The 15881-nt window shown below is 41.6% G+C and overlaps 2 protein-coding genes across 2 annotated transcripts in view; both read left to right on the plus strand.

Moving 5' to 3' along the window:
* Nucleotides 1–7511, plus strand: part of LOC111970128 (testis-expressed protein 264) — a 140867-nt gene extending 133356 nt beyond the window's left edge. The window contains exon 4 of the mRNA XM_023996650.3: nt 3194–7511. Within this exon, the coding sequence (XP_023852418.1) occupies nt 3194–3564 (371 nt within the window). The 3' untranslated portion in view covers nt 3565–7511. The remainder of the gene's footprint in view (nt 1–3193) is intronic.
* Nucleotides 7512–11999: 4488 nt separating this feature from the next.
* Nucleotides 12000–15881, plus strand: part of LOC111970129 (metabotropic glutamate receptor 2-like) — an 89207-nt gene continuing 85325 nt past the window's right edge. The window contains exon 1 of the mRNA XM_023996651.2: nt 12000–12567. The gene's annotated coding sequence lies outside the window, so the exon portion shown is untranslated. The remainder of the gene's footprint in view (nt 12568–15881) is intronic.

A 15881-nucleotide genomic window follows, 5' to 3' on the forward strand; every position in this document is an offset into this window, starting at 1 on the left:
ACGCCAAGCGAGGCGGCCAACTCTGTCGGCGCCGGAAGTGGAAGTTTTTGCTGGTTCATCAATGTAGGTGACTATTCCTTTCATACCAAGACGTTTTTCCGCCAACTTTACCATACCGCTAACTTTTTCCCGCCTTTTCCTTACATCTGAAAGGTATCGCCGATATCAAAGCTGACATTTTTATGTCCGCCTAACGACTTAGTAATCATTTAGGTTAAGTTCTGTTAAGTTCTGCCTATGGCTTAGTATGAAAGGCAGCCATAATGCTGAGGCGGCATTGGCACGCACTATACTCTAAACTCCATGGCAGCACAGACCCTTAACATAGACCTAATTAAACAAAAATATATGCTATTCTTTTGAAAATACATTTTATTAGGCTTATGTTTCTTAGGATCTGCCTAAACAAATAACTAACTGATTTGATGGTGGTGTATATTCTCAATGGATTTATTAAAATAGAGCCCACCCACATCTGCACACCACTACTACCACTCGTCTCCGGCTTGCAAACAGGAGGTATAAAGGTGTATGCTGGCAAGAATGTGGTAAAAATGGGCCTGTTGTAAGAGGATCATATAAACATTGCCCACTTTTTTACAGGCTAAATATGTAAATCCAATGTGAAAGCAGTAGCCTATATATAACCTGGAATGATCTCCTACATCACACACCTGTCACAATAGGACGATGCACATGCTTTGGATTCATGGGTTTACATAATGAGATCACATGATAGAGGTGACTGACTGGTGTCCTGTAGACTGCTTTCTTTGTCTCTTTCTTACATTAATCAATGCTGAAAAGGTCTCATTTGTGTGCCTATTTTCAGCCTGTCCATTTCTGCACAATGACCACAGAGCTGGGGCCTAATTGAGATGACAGTGCTAATTGCAGTCACAATAGGCAGGAATTAATTTCTCCGGTCCCAAAACGATACAGACAGGGAGATGGCAGAGGTCATGCTAGCTTCTCTCCATGAAAGAGATTAAGATTATTCATTCATCTTCATTCCAGGGCCGTTATAACTACACACATGCGCACACACGCAAATGCACACATTCACACAAACCACTCCAATCCAATATGTCTTGGATCATGACAAGCTGAGGAGGATATTATGATAAGACACTGGTGGATATTCCTCCATCAGAAAGGACTAGCAATCATAGACTAATCAGGCTCCGCGTTAATTACTCTGAAGCATTACGTTAATAGTSCATCCTGGTGATGAGTGCACATATTGTTTATTTCCTCTGGTAAAGGAGTGAGTTGGAGAAATACTAAATGAGCAACCAAGCAGGATGCTATCATTATATATCATGTGACTGACTTATATTGCTGTGTAGGAATGGGTGTGATGGCATTTTCCTGTATTACCAAATGAGGAGAGTTACAAACTACACACCAGTCAGAGTTATACTTAAACTTCATCTTTAATGAGCTTTAAGCTTTAGCCTTTGACTTTCAACAATTCACTATCTATAATGAATTTTGAGAGTCCCTACAGAAGAATACAAAGATATTCTAYAGCCAAGATACACCCCTCTCAACTTACATGACGAATCACAGATCTTAGGAACAGTTCACAAAGGTTAAGATTTGTATGAAAGATATCTATAAAACATAGCAGACAGTTACTGCTGTGTCAACAGTTCTCATTGTAAAAACCAGTGTCTTGCCCCCTCCTACTCCAAACTGGAACCCGTCTCACCCTGGTACGGTATAGCACAAAAACATTACCTTTACTATCTGGAATGCTCTTTAGGCTTTATTACCCAAAGACATCGTAAATCTCCTCTGTCAGTGCTATATCATAGAGCCCCATCCTCAGTGGAACACACACACACAATAGTCGACAGAATACTCTATTCTGTCGAATAAAACAACCATTCTAATGCAATACAAAGATTATAATATAATCTTACACGCACTATAACATAATCTTGCAATTTTCCACGACATGGGGCCTTGTCTTTATGACCAATAATATCAGTCTCATCATTGCTTAATAGGATTCGGGAGAGGAGTAGAATTTTCTGTAATGACCCATACAGAATAACCTATTACTATGAGTTACTCACCTTAAATTCCAGAAGAGGAGTACATCTCAGTGACTGGGTTTATGAATAAAGGAACTGGCCCAACACGCATGCACACACACACACACACGCACACACGCACGCACGCACGCACGCACGCACACACACACACACACACGTGTTCACGCATGCACACACACACACAGTATCCATGCACAGAACAGGGGTAGAGTACAGAAGCACGGCAGCATATCAAATATTCCCCCACCCACTAAGATCCTCTAGTCTTCTTAGGAGGTGAAATCTGTAATGCGGTCTTGCATATACTCATTAGTTTAAAAAACTATCCAACTGGAAGGATGTGAGTGAGAACAATGTTATTGTCGTTTGTTGCTGCCCACGTTCAAACTGGCTCAATTTTCTCAGCCTCTTTTAAAAATGACAACAATGGCAGATCTGGCATTGACACCAATGAAGTCTCTGTGTGTAATGGAGCTAGTCAACTCCTATATGAGCTGTTGAGTGATGTGGGAATATATGTAGTCAGCTTGTCTCAATTTACAGGGTAAAGTTTGTACTTGTACTGTAGCTTGCTTACCCAAATTGTATCTTTTGTCTGTTTCCCTTTTTGTGAAGTTGTTGAAGTAATTCATGAGTTTGAAGCTGGAAAGATCCCAACCAGATAGATTAAGGAGAGTACCTTGTCAGGATGCCAACTCTGTGCCTCTGTCTGCTCTCACTTTCTCCTTAACATTTACCCTCTCTAGCTTTTCTCACTCTCTCTTTTACTCTTTGTCTCTTTGTTGCTCTTGTGTACTTGTCTTCAATTACAATAAGTAGGAAGACACAAAACACAACAGTTAATGAGTGTGGACTTAGGGCCCTATTCAATCCGTATCACGGAAGTTCAGCATTCCAGTGTGATTGAAATTTATAGGCAATGTTCACGTGTTAGCGGAGACTGCGTTCACTGTATGGGTTAATTGGAAATTACCTTTACATTTCTATCATGCAATCTGTAATGCTTCAGCTATACAGATTGAATACAGCCCTTACACATTTGTTCATGACGTTCTGGCTCTGTAGATGGTTAGTTTTGAACTGACATCTATTCGCTGTTTTACCTAACACCTCTCTTCCTGTGGTTGCAGGTGCAGAGTCCCACAGTGATGTCAGCAGCAAGCTGAGCAGCCAGGCGCAGTCAAAGAGCACAGAGACGTCTCTGGCCCCGTCCTCCGCCTCCTCTCTGCCGCACAGGGACCAGGGGGACGGGGTCGAACAGGGGCAGGGTGGAGAGCACAGGGAGTCAAGTGAAAAGGGGCACGGGGACAGGGGCTCCAGCGAGTCAGTGGGCAGCGGCTCCTCCTTTGAGGAACTGGACTTGGTGGAAGAGATGGTGGAGGAGCTGGAGATAGAGTTGGGGAGGGAGGAGGAAGGCCCCACAGTGAAGGAAGAAGCCAGGGAAGCCCCAGTAGAGGCTGTAGCTGAGGAGAGGGAGCCCGTAGGGGATGGAGAGGAGTAGAAGAGGATGGATGGAGCAAACTCCTCGGGTTTGATCCTTTTAAGGTGGGAGCGATATTTCTTCAGCTAATCTTGTCTTTTATGTCAACTTGTTGGTGGATCTGTAGCCATACTATTTATCATGACAGACATGCCATCTATTTCTGGACCTTTTGAACTTTCCTGTATGTTAAACTGTAATGTCTGTGAGGGATAATGACAAAACAAAGATTGGTTGATCAACATTAAACAGAACTGTTGTAGGACATGATAGATTCACCAGTAGAAAGTGATACACTCTTTGAGTGGACAAAAATATTGTTGCAATATACTTGTGGGACTTATGAAAGTCAATATTTCTTTTGATTGAAGTATTTAAATTAGTAACATTGTGTCCAATATGTTTAATCATCTCCCATCATAGTAGGCACACATTTTATTTAAGATAATTTGTTTATATATATATAATTGAATATACTGTATATAATCGAATACAGTATAGTTTAAGACAGTGGTCACCAACCGGTCGATCGATGCATTCCTAGTCGATCACCTAACTGAAAAGCCAACGATAAAGGCTATGACATAGGCTGCCTCTCCTTTTTTATTATTTGTGTTGTGCTGTTGGTGGTACTGTAGGTGCACTTGATTCAGAAGCCCTGTGCACCGGGGAGGAGAAGTGTTCCCATTTTTAACCATTTCATTTGTCTGAAAAGACTAACTCCGCCTACCCTGTGGACCGTGAGATCTGTGGCTAAATSAAGTGTGCCTACTGACTGACCAATCGGATAGCTCAAATCATGTGCATACAGCTTCCAGGACCCCGGCCACAGTAACGTTTTATACTAGCCTATATGAGATTTCATATAATTTAAAACAATGACCATAGAGAGACTGTCAAATAATACAGCAAATAGCTGATGCTTTTATGAGTGAGTTCATGTCCAAGTTTGTATTCAGCACTGTCAACACTGTTTTTATTCAACGCTATTACAAAACATAAAACACGCTTCTCCCTGCTTCCATTCTCAATGAGGCTGAATGAGTGAATGAATGAGTAGCCAAGTGTATCAATAGCTCTGTGTTTTTATTATTATTTGCATCTCATCATGTCTATTTTAATATCAAGGAATATTTAACTTTCTCTGGTCATAGGAACAACATGAGTTTGTGCATGAGGCAGATGCAGTGTGACTCGACTTTTGCCATCAGGCGGAAGATGTTTTCCCGTTTCCCGATTTCATGTAATGGACATATACAAAATATTCCAAATTGGTGAAATTAAATGAAAAAAATAACTTGTTTAAAAAAGAAGAAGAAAAAAAAGATAAGTGGTGCGTGCATATGTATTCACCCCCTTTGCTATGAAGCCCCTAAATAAGATCTGGTGCAACCAATTACCTTCAGAAGTCACATAATTAGTTAGATTGCACACAGGTGGACTTTATTTAAGTATCACATGATCTGTCACATAATCTCAGTATATATACAACTGTTCTGAAAGGCCCCAGAGTCTGCAACACCACTAAGCAAGGCGCACCACCAAGCAAGCGGCGCCACGAAGACCAAGGAGCTCTCCAAACAGGTCAGGGACAAAGTTGTGGAGAAGTACAGATCAGGGTTGGGTTATAAAAAAATATCCGAAACTTTGAACATCCCACAGAGCACTATTAAACCCATTATTAAAAMATGGAAAGAATATGGCACCACAACAAACCTGCCAAGAGAGGGCCGCCCACCAAAACTCACGGACCAGGCAAGGAGGGCTTTAATGAGGGAGGCAACAAAGAGACCAAAAATAACCCTGTAGGAGCTGCAAAGCTCCACATCGGAGATGGGAGTATATGTCCACTTTAAGCCGTGCACTCCACAGAGCCGGGCTTAATGGAAGAGTGGCCAGAAAAAAGCCATTGCTTAAAGAAGAAAAAAAAGAAAACACTTTGGTGTTCGCCAAAAGGCATGTGGGAGACTCCCCAAACATATGGAAGAAGGTACTCTGGTCAGATGAGACTAAAATGTAGCTTTTTGGCCATCAAGGAAAACGCTATGTCTGGCACAAACCCAACACCTCTCATCACCCCGAGAACACCATCCCCAAAGTGAAGCATGGTGGTGGCAGCATCATGCTGTGGGGATGTTTTTCATCGGCAGGGACTGGGAAACTGGTCAGAATTGAAGGAATGACGGATGGCGCTAAATACAGGGAAATTCTTGAGGGAAACCTGTTTCACTCTTCCAGAGATTTGAGACTGGGATGGAGGTTCACCTTCCAGCAGGACAATGACCCTAAGCCTACTGCTAAAGCAACATTCGAGTGGTTTAAGGGGAAACATTTAAATGTCTTGGATGGGTAGTTATGCACGCTCATGTTTTCTGGTTTCTTATCTTATTTCTTGTTTTTTTATTTCTTGTATTTTGMATCTTCAAAGTAGTAGGCATGTTGTGTAAATCAAATGATACAAACCCCCCCAAAAATCTATTTTAATTCCAGGTTGTAAGGCAACAAAATAGAAAAAATGCCAAGGGGGGTGAATACTTTCGCAAGCCACTATATGGTCTGAGAAGAACAATATTGGCAGTTCACTGTATTAGGCCTACTGCACAAACCTCATTCCTACAGAACTGTTTTTATTAGGTTAACGTTACATTTTTTAAGTCATGTTTAAAAAGAAATCTGAGCGGTAGATTGCTGCTTGCTTTTTGACTGCGAAAGTGATCTTGACTCAAAGGTTGGTGACCACTGGATTAAGTTGAACAACCATTATATGAAAGAATTGTATGCATTTAGTTGTGAAGGATTTGTAATTTTATCAACCTACATATCATAACAATTGAGATGCTACCTACTTGCTTTGGTTACAATATTTTCTGAACACTCTTATGATGACTTTTCACATAACGTAGTGACCAGAAAAATCCAGAGCAAGTATTGTACAATAGGGTATCTAAAGCAATATCTGCCTTATTCATTTTGACATGAATAACAGCCTAACAAGGTTATTTTGCTGTTGCCCTCAATTTGAAATGGGGTTAAAAGCCTGGGAAAAGCAAGGCTTAAACGGAGTGTTGAAGACTAATCCATAGAACTGTAAGAGGGGCTTTAGGTGAAAGTCAGTTCAGACTCAAAGTCATCAAGGGCTAGGATTTACAATGCAACTATGAGATGGAAACAGTCTAAAACAGTATTTTGTATTCATCTGTAAGACTTATAGTTTAAGCATATAGCCAATCAATAGAACATATTTGAAGTCTTCACCTTTCAGATGATCTGTTCTATTCCTTTGGCCTAGGTGTTTCCGGTGTAGAAACTTGTTCAACTACTCTGGTCTGTCATGTGTACCAATATAATCTTTACTTTTTGACTTGAATCAGGGATATACTGAGTTCTTCCCTTATTTTAGATATAACAACTTCCTTTATAGCATGATAATCCTATGATCTAGACATTGGGCTCACTCCATTTGCTGTTGTCACATGTTATTCTGTTGGGTCTCTCGTCTTGGGATTTGAGTGATGGAGATAATGTACAATGCCATGGGTGTTTTTCTGTCTGCAATAAAAGATCATATGCAATTTTCTTTTTTTCTGTATCTATACAGACAATCAATACTGTATGCATGTTATGTTTGTATACCTGTAGTATTCAGACAGTGAAATTATATTCTTCTATCCCTATTGCTCACGCTACAGCTCTGAAAACTCATCCTCTGTGTCATGGTTCCACCTGTCACCAGAAGGCGGCAGAGAGACCACCCTAGAGACAATTATGACACTCAGGTGTGTTCCATTACTCATTATGATTTTCACTTTAAAAGAGGTGTGTTTTCTATTTCTCTTTGCAGAAGCTTGAATTGTTTACCGTGTGTGTTTGTTTCCTGAGTGAGTTTGAGACTTAGTGGTTGTTGTTTTTTCAAGTGTACTGTGATCCTGCGCCTACTGTTTCTAGTAAAGTATTATGTTTATCCTTAACCACTGATTCCTTGTCTGGTCTCTTATCTGCACCTGGGTCCAACCTCACCATGTCAGACTTTGTGGCTTTTTCATTGATGAAAGTCTCTATCATTGTCTCTTTTCTGAAGAAGACCTTGCCTCACATAAGTATTGAGGGGTATTATATGAGGAAATTACAGATGGACCCAAAGCACCTATTAACTTAACACTTTCTTTTATACAACCAGCTTTCATGACCATTCATACTTTTCTGTAATTTCTTGGAGGCCTGTATTGACTACCATTTCCTCTCTTTTTTTATAAGGAGGCTCAGAGATGGGCTTGGTGAATAGATTTCAAAAGACTGAATAAAAGAGGGAGTATGAATAAATGGCATCTCTAATGGTATAATATATCCGCGATATAACTTGCACCGCCATGCAACCCCTTTGTGAAGGAAAAATGTGTCTTAGCAATCTCTTGAAGGAATAGATGTTTAGGACAGAGGAGGAAATCAATATGCACAATCTGTGTGTGAAGAGCAGTTATTAGCAGCTATTATCCCAGTGCCTCTGTTCATAGCCATATTTGGAAGTCTACATTCACAGCTCCATATGGTCAGTGCTTCTCAGGTCATTCTCTGTCTGAGGGAAGAGGCAGCAAAGTGCTACACGTCAGCACATCAGGAATTGGCCAGACCTAAGGTGACTATGGGGAAAAACTTGGCCCTTTAGCCTTTATGATATGTAGAGTAAGCCTTCTGTATTGAGTGGGATTTCAACTTAACAATTAAATTGCTGAAGTTAATTAGCTGTTAAGGCTTATCTTAAAACCCTTTTCCACTCTAATGATTATATGAAATTGGAACATTCACTTTAACATTAGTCTATAGGACCCTCTGAGTCTGTGGTGAGGGACTAATGTCTTGGAAGTTTACTGCTAGTTATATCGGCTTTGTGTGGAAAGCATGCCTAACTTCCTCAGAGCATTTAATAGAGCTTTTACACAGCCATAAATAAATACTGTTGTTAATTTCTTTAAAACACTTAATCTGATGCAGACATTCTTGGCCAATCATCACTATTGATTGTCTCATTAACAGAGAATCAGTTGTCACATTACAGCCAAGTGTTCAAGATTGAAGTAGAAATTGGATGTCTATCCATGTCCTGAGAACATCGGGAAATGTCTTCAAAACCAGCCACTAGGGCTAACAGTGAGCACTACCATCAAGTAGGCTTTAGTAATCCCATGACTCTGGATCAGAAGTTTGTGTTACATCTCAGTTGTGGAGGGGGGGGGGGTTAAACCTATCCCAAACCATAACCCTTGACTCGAGAGAAGGTTGTGTGTTTGATCCCAGTTGTGGACACTGGTTTTTTATCTTTCGTTTTAACCCTATCCCAAACCGTATCCCTTACCTTAACCATTCAGAATGAGTGCCTATACTTAACCTTTCATTTCTAAATTTGGAAAAATACAGAGCAGTAACAAAAACACGTCAAAATTCGACTTTTGGAGCAACTTCGAAATTTGCCCATGGTCCTGTTAAGATATTTTTGTAAATATTTTGGGGCAATTACTCTCATACTAATCTATAATGAGCCTTTGGCTGATCAGTGGGAAACTGCCAGCCCCCCTACCAAGATGGACCGGTTTTCTGATGGGCTGAGCTGAGATTTCACATTCAAAGTCAAAAGCTGCATCAGCAAAAAACGGAATGGGTGCCTATAAACATTGTTACCTCACTCAACTTTTTTTAGGCGGCTAAAACCATGATTTGGTCAAACAGTAAAGTGCAATCTCTTCAGGATTCCTGCTTGAAAGTGTCTGCCCTGTGCCTGGGGCCTGCTGCTGTGATGAGCGAACCACTCTCCCCCATGCGCTCAACAGAAAAATGTGTTCTGAACATATAACATGTCCATATGAAATTGCGGGAAAGACACAGCTTTGGAAACTTTGTCCCCTTGTCCCTGTGGAACAGAGGAGGGTCTCAGCTCTCTGTAGGTATAATTTGTATTTCTCAACTCTCATTATTGATCTCAATAGCAACTTTTTTACCAAGATATTTGATATGGCTTTGAAATATGGAGCAGTGCACCGGCCATTGCGAGGACATAGGTCTCATGGGTAGTAGTAGTAGTATCAAGGCACAAGGCGAGACCCAAATGCAGACACAGGAGGCAGATGGTTGAGGTCTTACAATGTTTATAAATCAAAAGGGGTAGGCAAGAGAATGGTCGTGGACAGGCAAAAGGTCAAAACCAGATCGGAATCCAGGAGGTACAGAGTGGCAGACAGGCTCGTGGTCAAGGCAGGCAGAATGGTCAGGCAGGCGGGTACAAAGTCCAGAAACAGGCAAGGGTCAAAACTGGGAGGACTAGAAAAAGGAGAATACAAAAAGCAGGAGAACGGGAAAAACCGCTGGTTGACTTGGAAACATACAAGACGAACTGGCACMGAGAGACAGGAAACACTGGGATAAATACACTGGGGAAAATAAGCGACACCTGGAGAGGGTGGAGACAATCACAAGGACAGGTGAAACAGATCAGGGTGTGACAAGTAGCCTACAACTGCTAAGTTTTTTAGGACAATACATTTACTGTTGGATAAATACATGGCTACTAGCATTGGGTATTATATTTAGAGTTAGCAATCTAGTTCATGTGTTTTGAGTTTCCACTTCCTCAGGTGTTGAACCCCAAATGAATGTGCCTATTATATTAGTTAGTGCACATAAAGGTATATGACATGTACGTATCTCTATTGAACAAAAAATAACATCTGGAAATTCTGGAGTCTATAGTCTTATTGTCAAACCAAAATTCACACTGTCAAATCCCTTCATGCAGAAAATGCACAGCATTTCTTAAAGTGCGGTGTGCAATTCTGGAATCAATAATTGAATTCCATCCCAAGAAAATGTCATCATTAAGAAACCGTGCCGTGAATTCTCAATATCAGTCTCATCGCTTTTATATTACTGGGCTTTGTTTCAATCACTTCGCTTTCCATCCTTTATGGGCCACATTTAGAACCATCCAGAGTCCAGTCCCGCTCCAATCACTTGGTGCATCAATGTGGATTTGCTTCCACATGGATTGGCGCTTTAAGCATGCATGTAATCACCAAACATCTGAGACTCATTTATAATATTTTGTTCAATTTCAGAGGTTAAATATGCCAGAGGCAACTAAAAGCAATGACTAAGGGAGGGTTTACTATTATTACATTTACATTTAAGTCATTTAGCAGACGCTCTTATCCAGAGCGACTTACAAATTGGAAAGTTCATACATATTCATCCTGGTCCCCCCGTGGGAATTATCATTGTCATTTTCGTGATGTTGGAGTCTGGGATATTTACATTTTAAACTCAAGTAGGTAGTCATCCCCTGGTCTCTGGGCATCCACGTTGTGGTCTATAGGGATATGTGTGATGCTGTTTACCAAGCAGTGGCGGGGTGATCGCTTTTTTATGTTTGTATCACAGATTTACCCTTTCGTCTTAGTCATTATCTGTCTGATGAATCGAATGAAATTGTAGCCTATACCACATACAGATCTGTATTTTCAATTTGAAGAGTAATTGATCGACACTGTCATGGCTGACATATACAGAATGTCTGCTATATATAATCACAATTGTTTAATCTGGCACTCCACCAGTTATCCACAGTCAAATTAGGAGAGTAGCTGCATAAGGCCTACACTGCATTGACAACTGATTTAATTAATAGTGAAACCCACATGGGTTAGCCTACATTTGAKAGCTTTGAGGTCATGGAGATATGGCCTTCCCTATGTTGTCAATTTTAATTCATATTATTCCAGTGGATGTATGAAGATGGGTGACGTCGCATACAAAACCAGTCGATAGCCCCTCCCTGACTGTGTGAATGTGGTTTTTGGCAGAAGAGGGTTAGAGGTCACAACACATCATTTGGTGATYTCGAGAGTCCATATCCCGTGCGCGCAGGGTTACCACCTGGGAGCCACCTCGCGCTCTCCCTCGTCTCCACTCCCGTGTCAGAACTTGTGCGTGGACTGTAAATAGAAATCTAACGATGCAGCTAAGCAGTCTCCGAACAGCTGCTGTTATGAGTTTTGCTTGTTCGGTTAAACAAAATCAAGACGATTCCCTGAGCTTCTCCACATTTACATGCTCAGCGCATCCTAATCAACAGCTCTCGAAAACAGAATGCAAAAAGCTACTAGGATAACATCATCTGTATTCTAATTATTCTTATTGTATTAGTACTAGCCTAATACCACAATGAATTTGTAATATGCTATTATTAGGCTATACATGATAACAGTTAGAACTAATCTAAACTTTTGAGAAAGACTACGACCCGTTTCTTATTGCGCCGATTTAAATTAATCAATAGCATCTGTATTGATTGTCAGGGTGGTCGTTCACAACGTGCAGGCTTGATAGCCCACAGACACACCTATTCGGGGGTCGCTATCATCCACAGGCGTTCGGTCTGTTGCCTTCTGTTGTGGTTGTCAATATGACAGTTCAGTTCACATGATATCCTATGGACTCGTGTGACCGTTTTAAAAGTGTAAAACTATGCATGGTGAAGGAATGAGTTGACTCCTTAACAGATCATGCAACCGGGATCAGATATGTTTCATTCCTCGACTCATCCTTTCTACCAGGCTCATTGATAACACTTGTCTCATTTGTTATCAAATAAGATCTGTTGCACAGCTGAGTTATGAGGTGTGGACGCGCGGTTAGTAATCTGAATGGACTCAAGTGAGTATAATGTTAAATTAGTACCAGAGGTGTGTAAAAAGGTGGGTAGACTTTTTAACCAGGGGATAAGGAATCCGCGCGCTCCTCCGAGTGTTTTTCAGCACCAAGGACAGTTACTCATGCGCGCCGCAGCTGCGAGGCGCGAAAACTTCATTCACTCTCATCCCTTGTCCTTCCTTCCTCCATCATCAGTATCCACGAATTGTTTATTCGGCACAATAACACGATATTTATTGAAAGTATCACCAAGGATATGAAGTGCCTGACCTAATCTGTGTAACCTGTCGGATTTGGAATCGTTCAGAAGAGAGATTCATTGGACAGGTAAGAGCTTTTGGTTTTTGTGTAGCCTACATTTGTTCCCAGCAACAGCAGCATGCACTTTGTATGCACGATTACGACCATGCTTTCTTTGTAAGTATATAGCAATGGAACAAAGCTTTGTTATAGATATAAAAGAGAGACTCCCATTCTATTCCTACTTTCTTTTGACACATCTCTCATAATTTGTAGAATTGTTCTTACAGAATTTGATTGACAGGTGGGGGTAAAAATGCATGGCAAAAATGCATGACTATAGAATAGGGTTACTTGCTTTCCATAGTAAACAAATGAGATCATGCCACCATTCTAATCATCTTTACATTTGTATATCTTCCAGCAAATTTAGTAGACACAAATCAATAAGTGTTTTTCAGAAGGGTCTCCTTATCATCATATATTTTACTGTATTTTCTATTATTCAACCTGTATGTTATTGTCATATATTGAGACTTTCAAAATGAAGTTGCAGTTTTCAATAGATCATAGAGTTGGTCAAATTATGTTTCCTTTATTGAGTCGCCTACAACATCCACACACCTTCCTTTAGTTTGCACATCTACATGGATACTATGGATTCTGACTTCAGCGGTGAGTTGTGCATGTTCAGAGAGTCCAGGTTACACCTTGCATTAACATGTGGTTAATCGTGTGGTAAATGTGGTGTGCAGCTGTCTGAAAATGTTGGCACTATCAGAATGTGGACACAATCCGGACACAGGATGCATGTTAGCACCAGGTATGAAGAGGGCTTTAGTGCATAACATAATATGTCCAAGAGGTGGACAAACCCTTGGCTCACAAGTGAACCTATACACACCACATCATAGATTCCCAGGTCATATACAATACAGTATAGTAGACTTGTAATGTGTGTAGCTTCTGGATTTTTCAGGGCTGTGGGAACAAGTAAAAGGGGGAGAAGCCTTATCACAGTGCCATTGCATGTTGGTGTTTTCTTGGAGCAAATGGTCTTGTAAAGCAATGAATGGTGTGCCCATGGCAGCACTCAGACCCAGCCAGCAGAGAGGCTTAAGAGGAACATGCTCTTCTCTTTTCATCTGGAACTCCGTGCACAATCAGGAACGAGGTGGAGGAGGAGAATGAGGTGAGCCACTCGGTGCATTTATCTCTTTAGTCTTAATGGAATCCACCTCACCTGTATCAGTGCGGTGTAGAGTGGGTAGTGGCCCCCGGGGAGCGCTTCACAGCGTTGCATGATGGCATGGGGATGAAACCCTGCCAATCCCTCTGGGTGTGTCGGGGGCTGGGAGTCGATGTAGCACTGCGTATCAGAGTGTCTCAGAGCGTGGAGGAGCAGTGTTATTGCTGAGCACCAAGCGTGTTAAAATCCTTGTTATCTGCCAAGAGCACAAGCATCCCCACCACTTGGCCGCCAGGCCATGGAGACACCTAGATTGCTACTCATTAGTGTGTGGAGAAGGAGCTCACCTGTAGACCAGGATTAACCTGCAGGTCCATGGACCACTGGCTCCCAGGTGCCCAAACAAGCCTGTTCTCCTCTGACTCCTCCACCTCAACACATACTCACAAAGCCCTGACAGATTTTTTTTATTAAGAATGTATAAAATATGTGTGCTTCCTGGAGAATGTCCATAAGATTTGCCTATCGTTTTCAAAGATGATTTTAGACTAAAGCCCCATAGACCGCAGGTCAGATGTCAGTGACTGTATTGAAATACTGTAAGTACAGTGGGGAGAACAAGTATTTGATACACTGCCGATTTTGCAGGTTTTACTACTTACAAAGCATGTAGAGGTCTGTAATTTTTATCATAGGTACACTTCAACTGTGAGAGACRGAATCTAAAACAAAAATCCAGAAAATCACATTGTATGATTTTTAAGTAATTAATTTGCATTTTATTGCATGACATAAGTATTTGATACATCAGAAAAGCAGAACTTCATATTTGGTACAGAAACCTTGGTTTGCAATTCACAAGGAGCTATCAATATGTTTCCTGTAGTTCTTGACCAGGTTTGCACACACTGCAGCAGGGTTTTTTGGCCCACCCTCCCATACAGGACCTTCTCCAGATCCTTTAGGTTTCGGGGCTGTCGCTGGGCAATATGGACTTTCAGCTCCCTCCAAAAGATTTTCTACTATGGGTTTCAGGTCTGGAGACTAGGCTAGGCCACTCCAGGACCTTGAGATGCTTCTTACCGGAGCACTCCTTAGTTGCCCTGCTGTATGTTTCGGGTCGTTGTCATGCTGGAACCCAGGTCCACGAACCCATCTTCATCCTCTTACTGAGGGAAGGAGGTTGTTGCCAAGATCTCGCGATACATGCCCATCCATCCTCCCCTCAATACGGTGCCGTTACGTCTTCCCTTTGCAGAAAAGCATCCCCAGAGAATGATGTTTCTCACCCTCCATGGCTCACTGGTCGGGCATGGTGTTCTGGGTTGTTACTCATCCTTCTTCTTCCTCCAAACAGGGCGAGTGGAGTTTAGACCAAAAGCTCTATTTTGCTTATCAGACCACATTGATCTTCTCCCCATCCTGCCTCTGGATCATCCAGATGGTCATTGGCAAACTTCAGACGGCCTGGACATGCCTGCTTGAGCAGCGGGACCTTGCATGCGCTGCAGGATTTTAATCCATGACGGCGTAGTGTGTTACTAATGTTTTCTTTGAGACTGTGGTCCCAGCTCTCTTCAAGTCATTGACCAGGTCTGCCGTGTAGTTCTGGGCTGATCCTCCCTTCCTCATGATCATGATGCCCCACGAGGTGAGATCTTGCATGAGCCCAGACCCGGAGGTGATTGACTGTCATCTTCAACTTCTTCCATTTTCTAATAATGCCCAACAGTTGTTGCCTTGCTCACCAAGCTGCTTGCCTATTGTCCTGCTAGCCCATCACCGGCTTGTGCAGCGTTACAATTTTACCCTGATGTCCTTAACCAGCTCTCTGTCTTGGCCATTGTGGAGAGGTTGGAGTCTGTTTGATTGAGTGTGTGGACAGGTGTCTTTTATACAGTAACGGTTCAAACAGGTGCAGTTAATACAGGTAATGAGTGGAGAACGGAGGCTTCTTAAAGAAAAACTAACAGGTCTGGTGAGAGCCGGAATTTCTATGCGTTGGTTAGTGATCAAATACTACTATGTCATGCAATAAAATGCAAATTAATTACTTAAAAATCATACAATGTGATTTTCTGGATTTTTGTTTAAGATTCCGTCCTCTCACCAGTATCGAGTGTACCTATGATAAAAATTACAGACCTCTACATGCTTTGTAAGTAGGAAAACCTGCAAAATCAGCAGTGTATCAAATACTTGTTCTCCCCAC

The sequence above is a fragment of the Salvelinus sp. IW2-2015 genome, linkage group LG11 (genome assembly GCF_002910315.2).
Source record: "Salvelinus sp. IW2-2015 linkage group LG11, ASM291031v2, whole genome shotgun sequence".
Taxonomy (NCBI): domain Eukaryota; kingdom Metazoa; phylum Chordata; class Actinopteri; order Salmoniformes; family Salmonidae; genus Salvelinus; species Salvelinus sp. IW2-2015.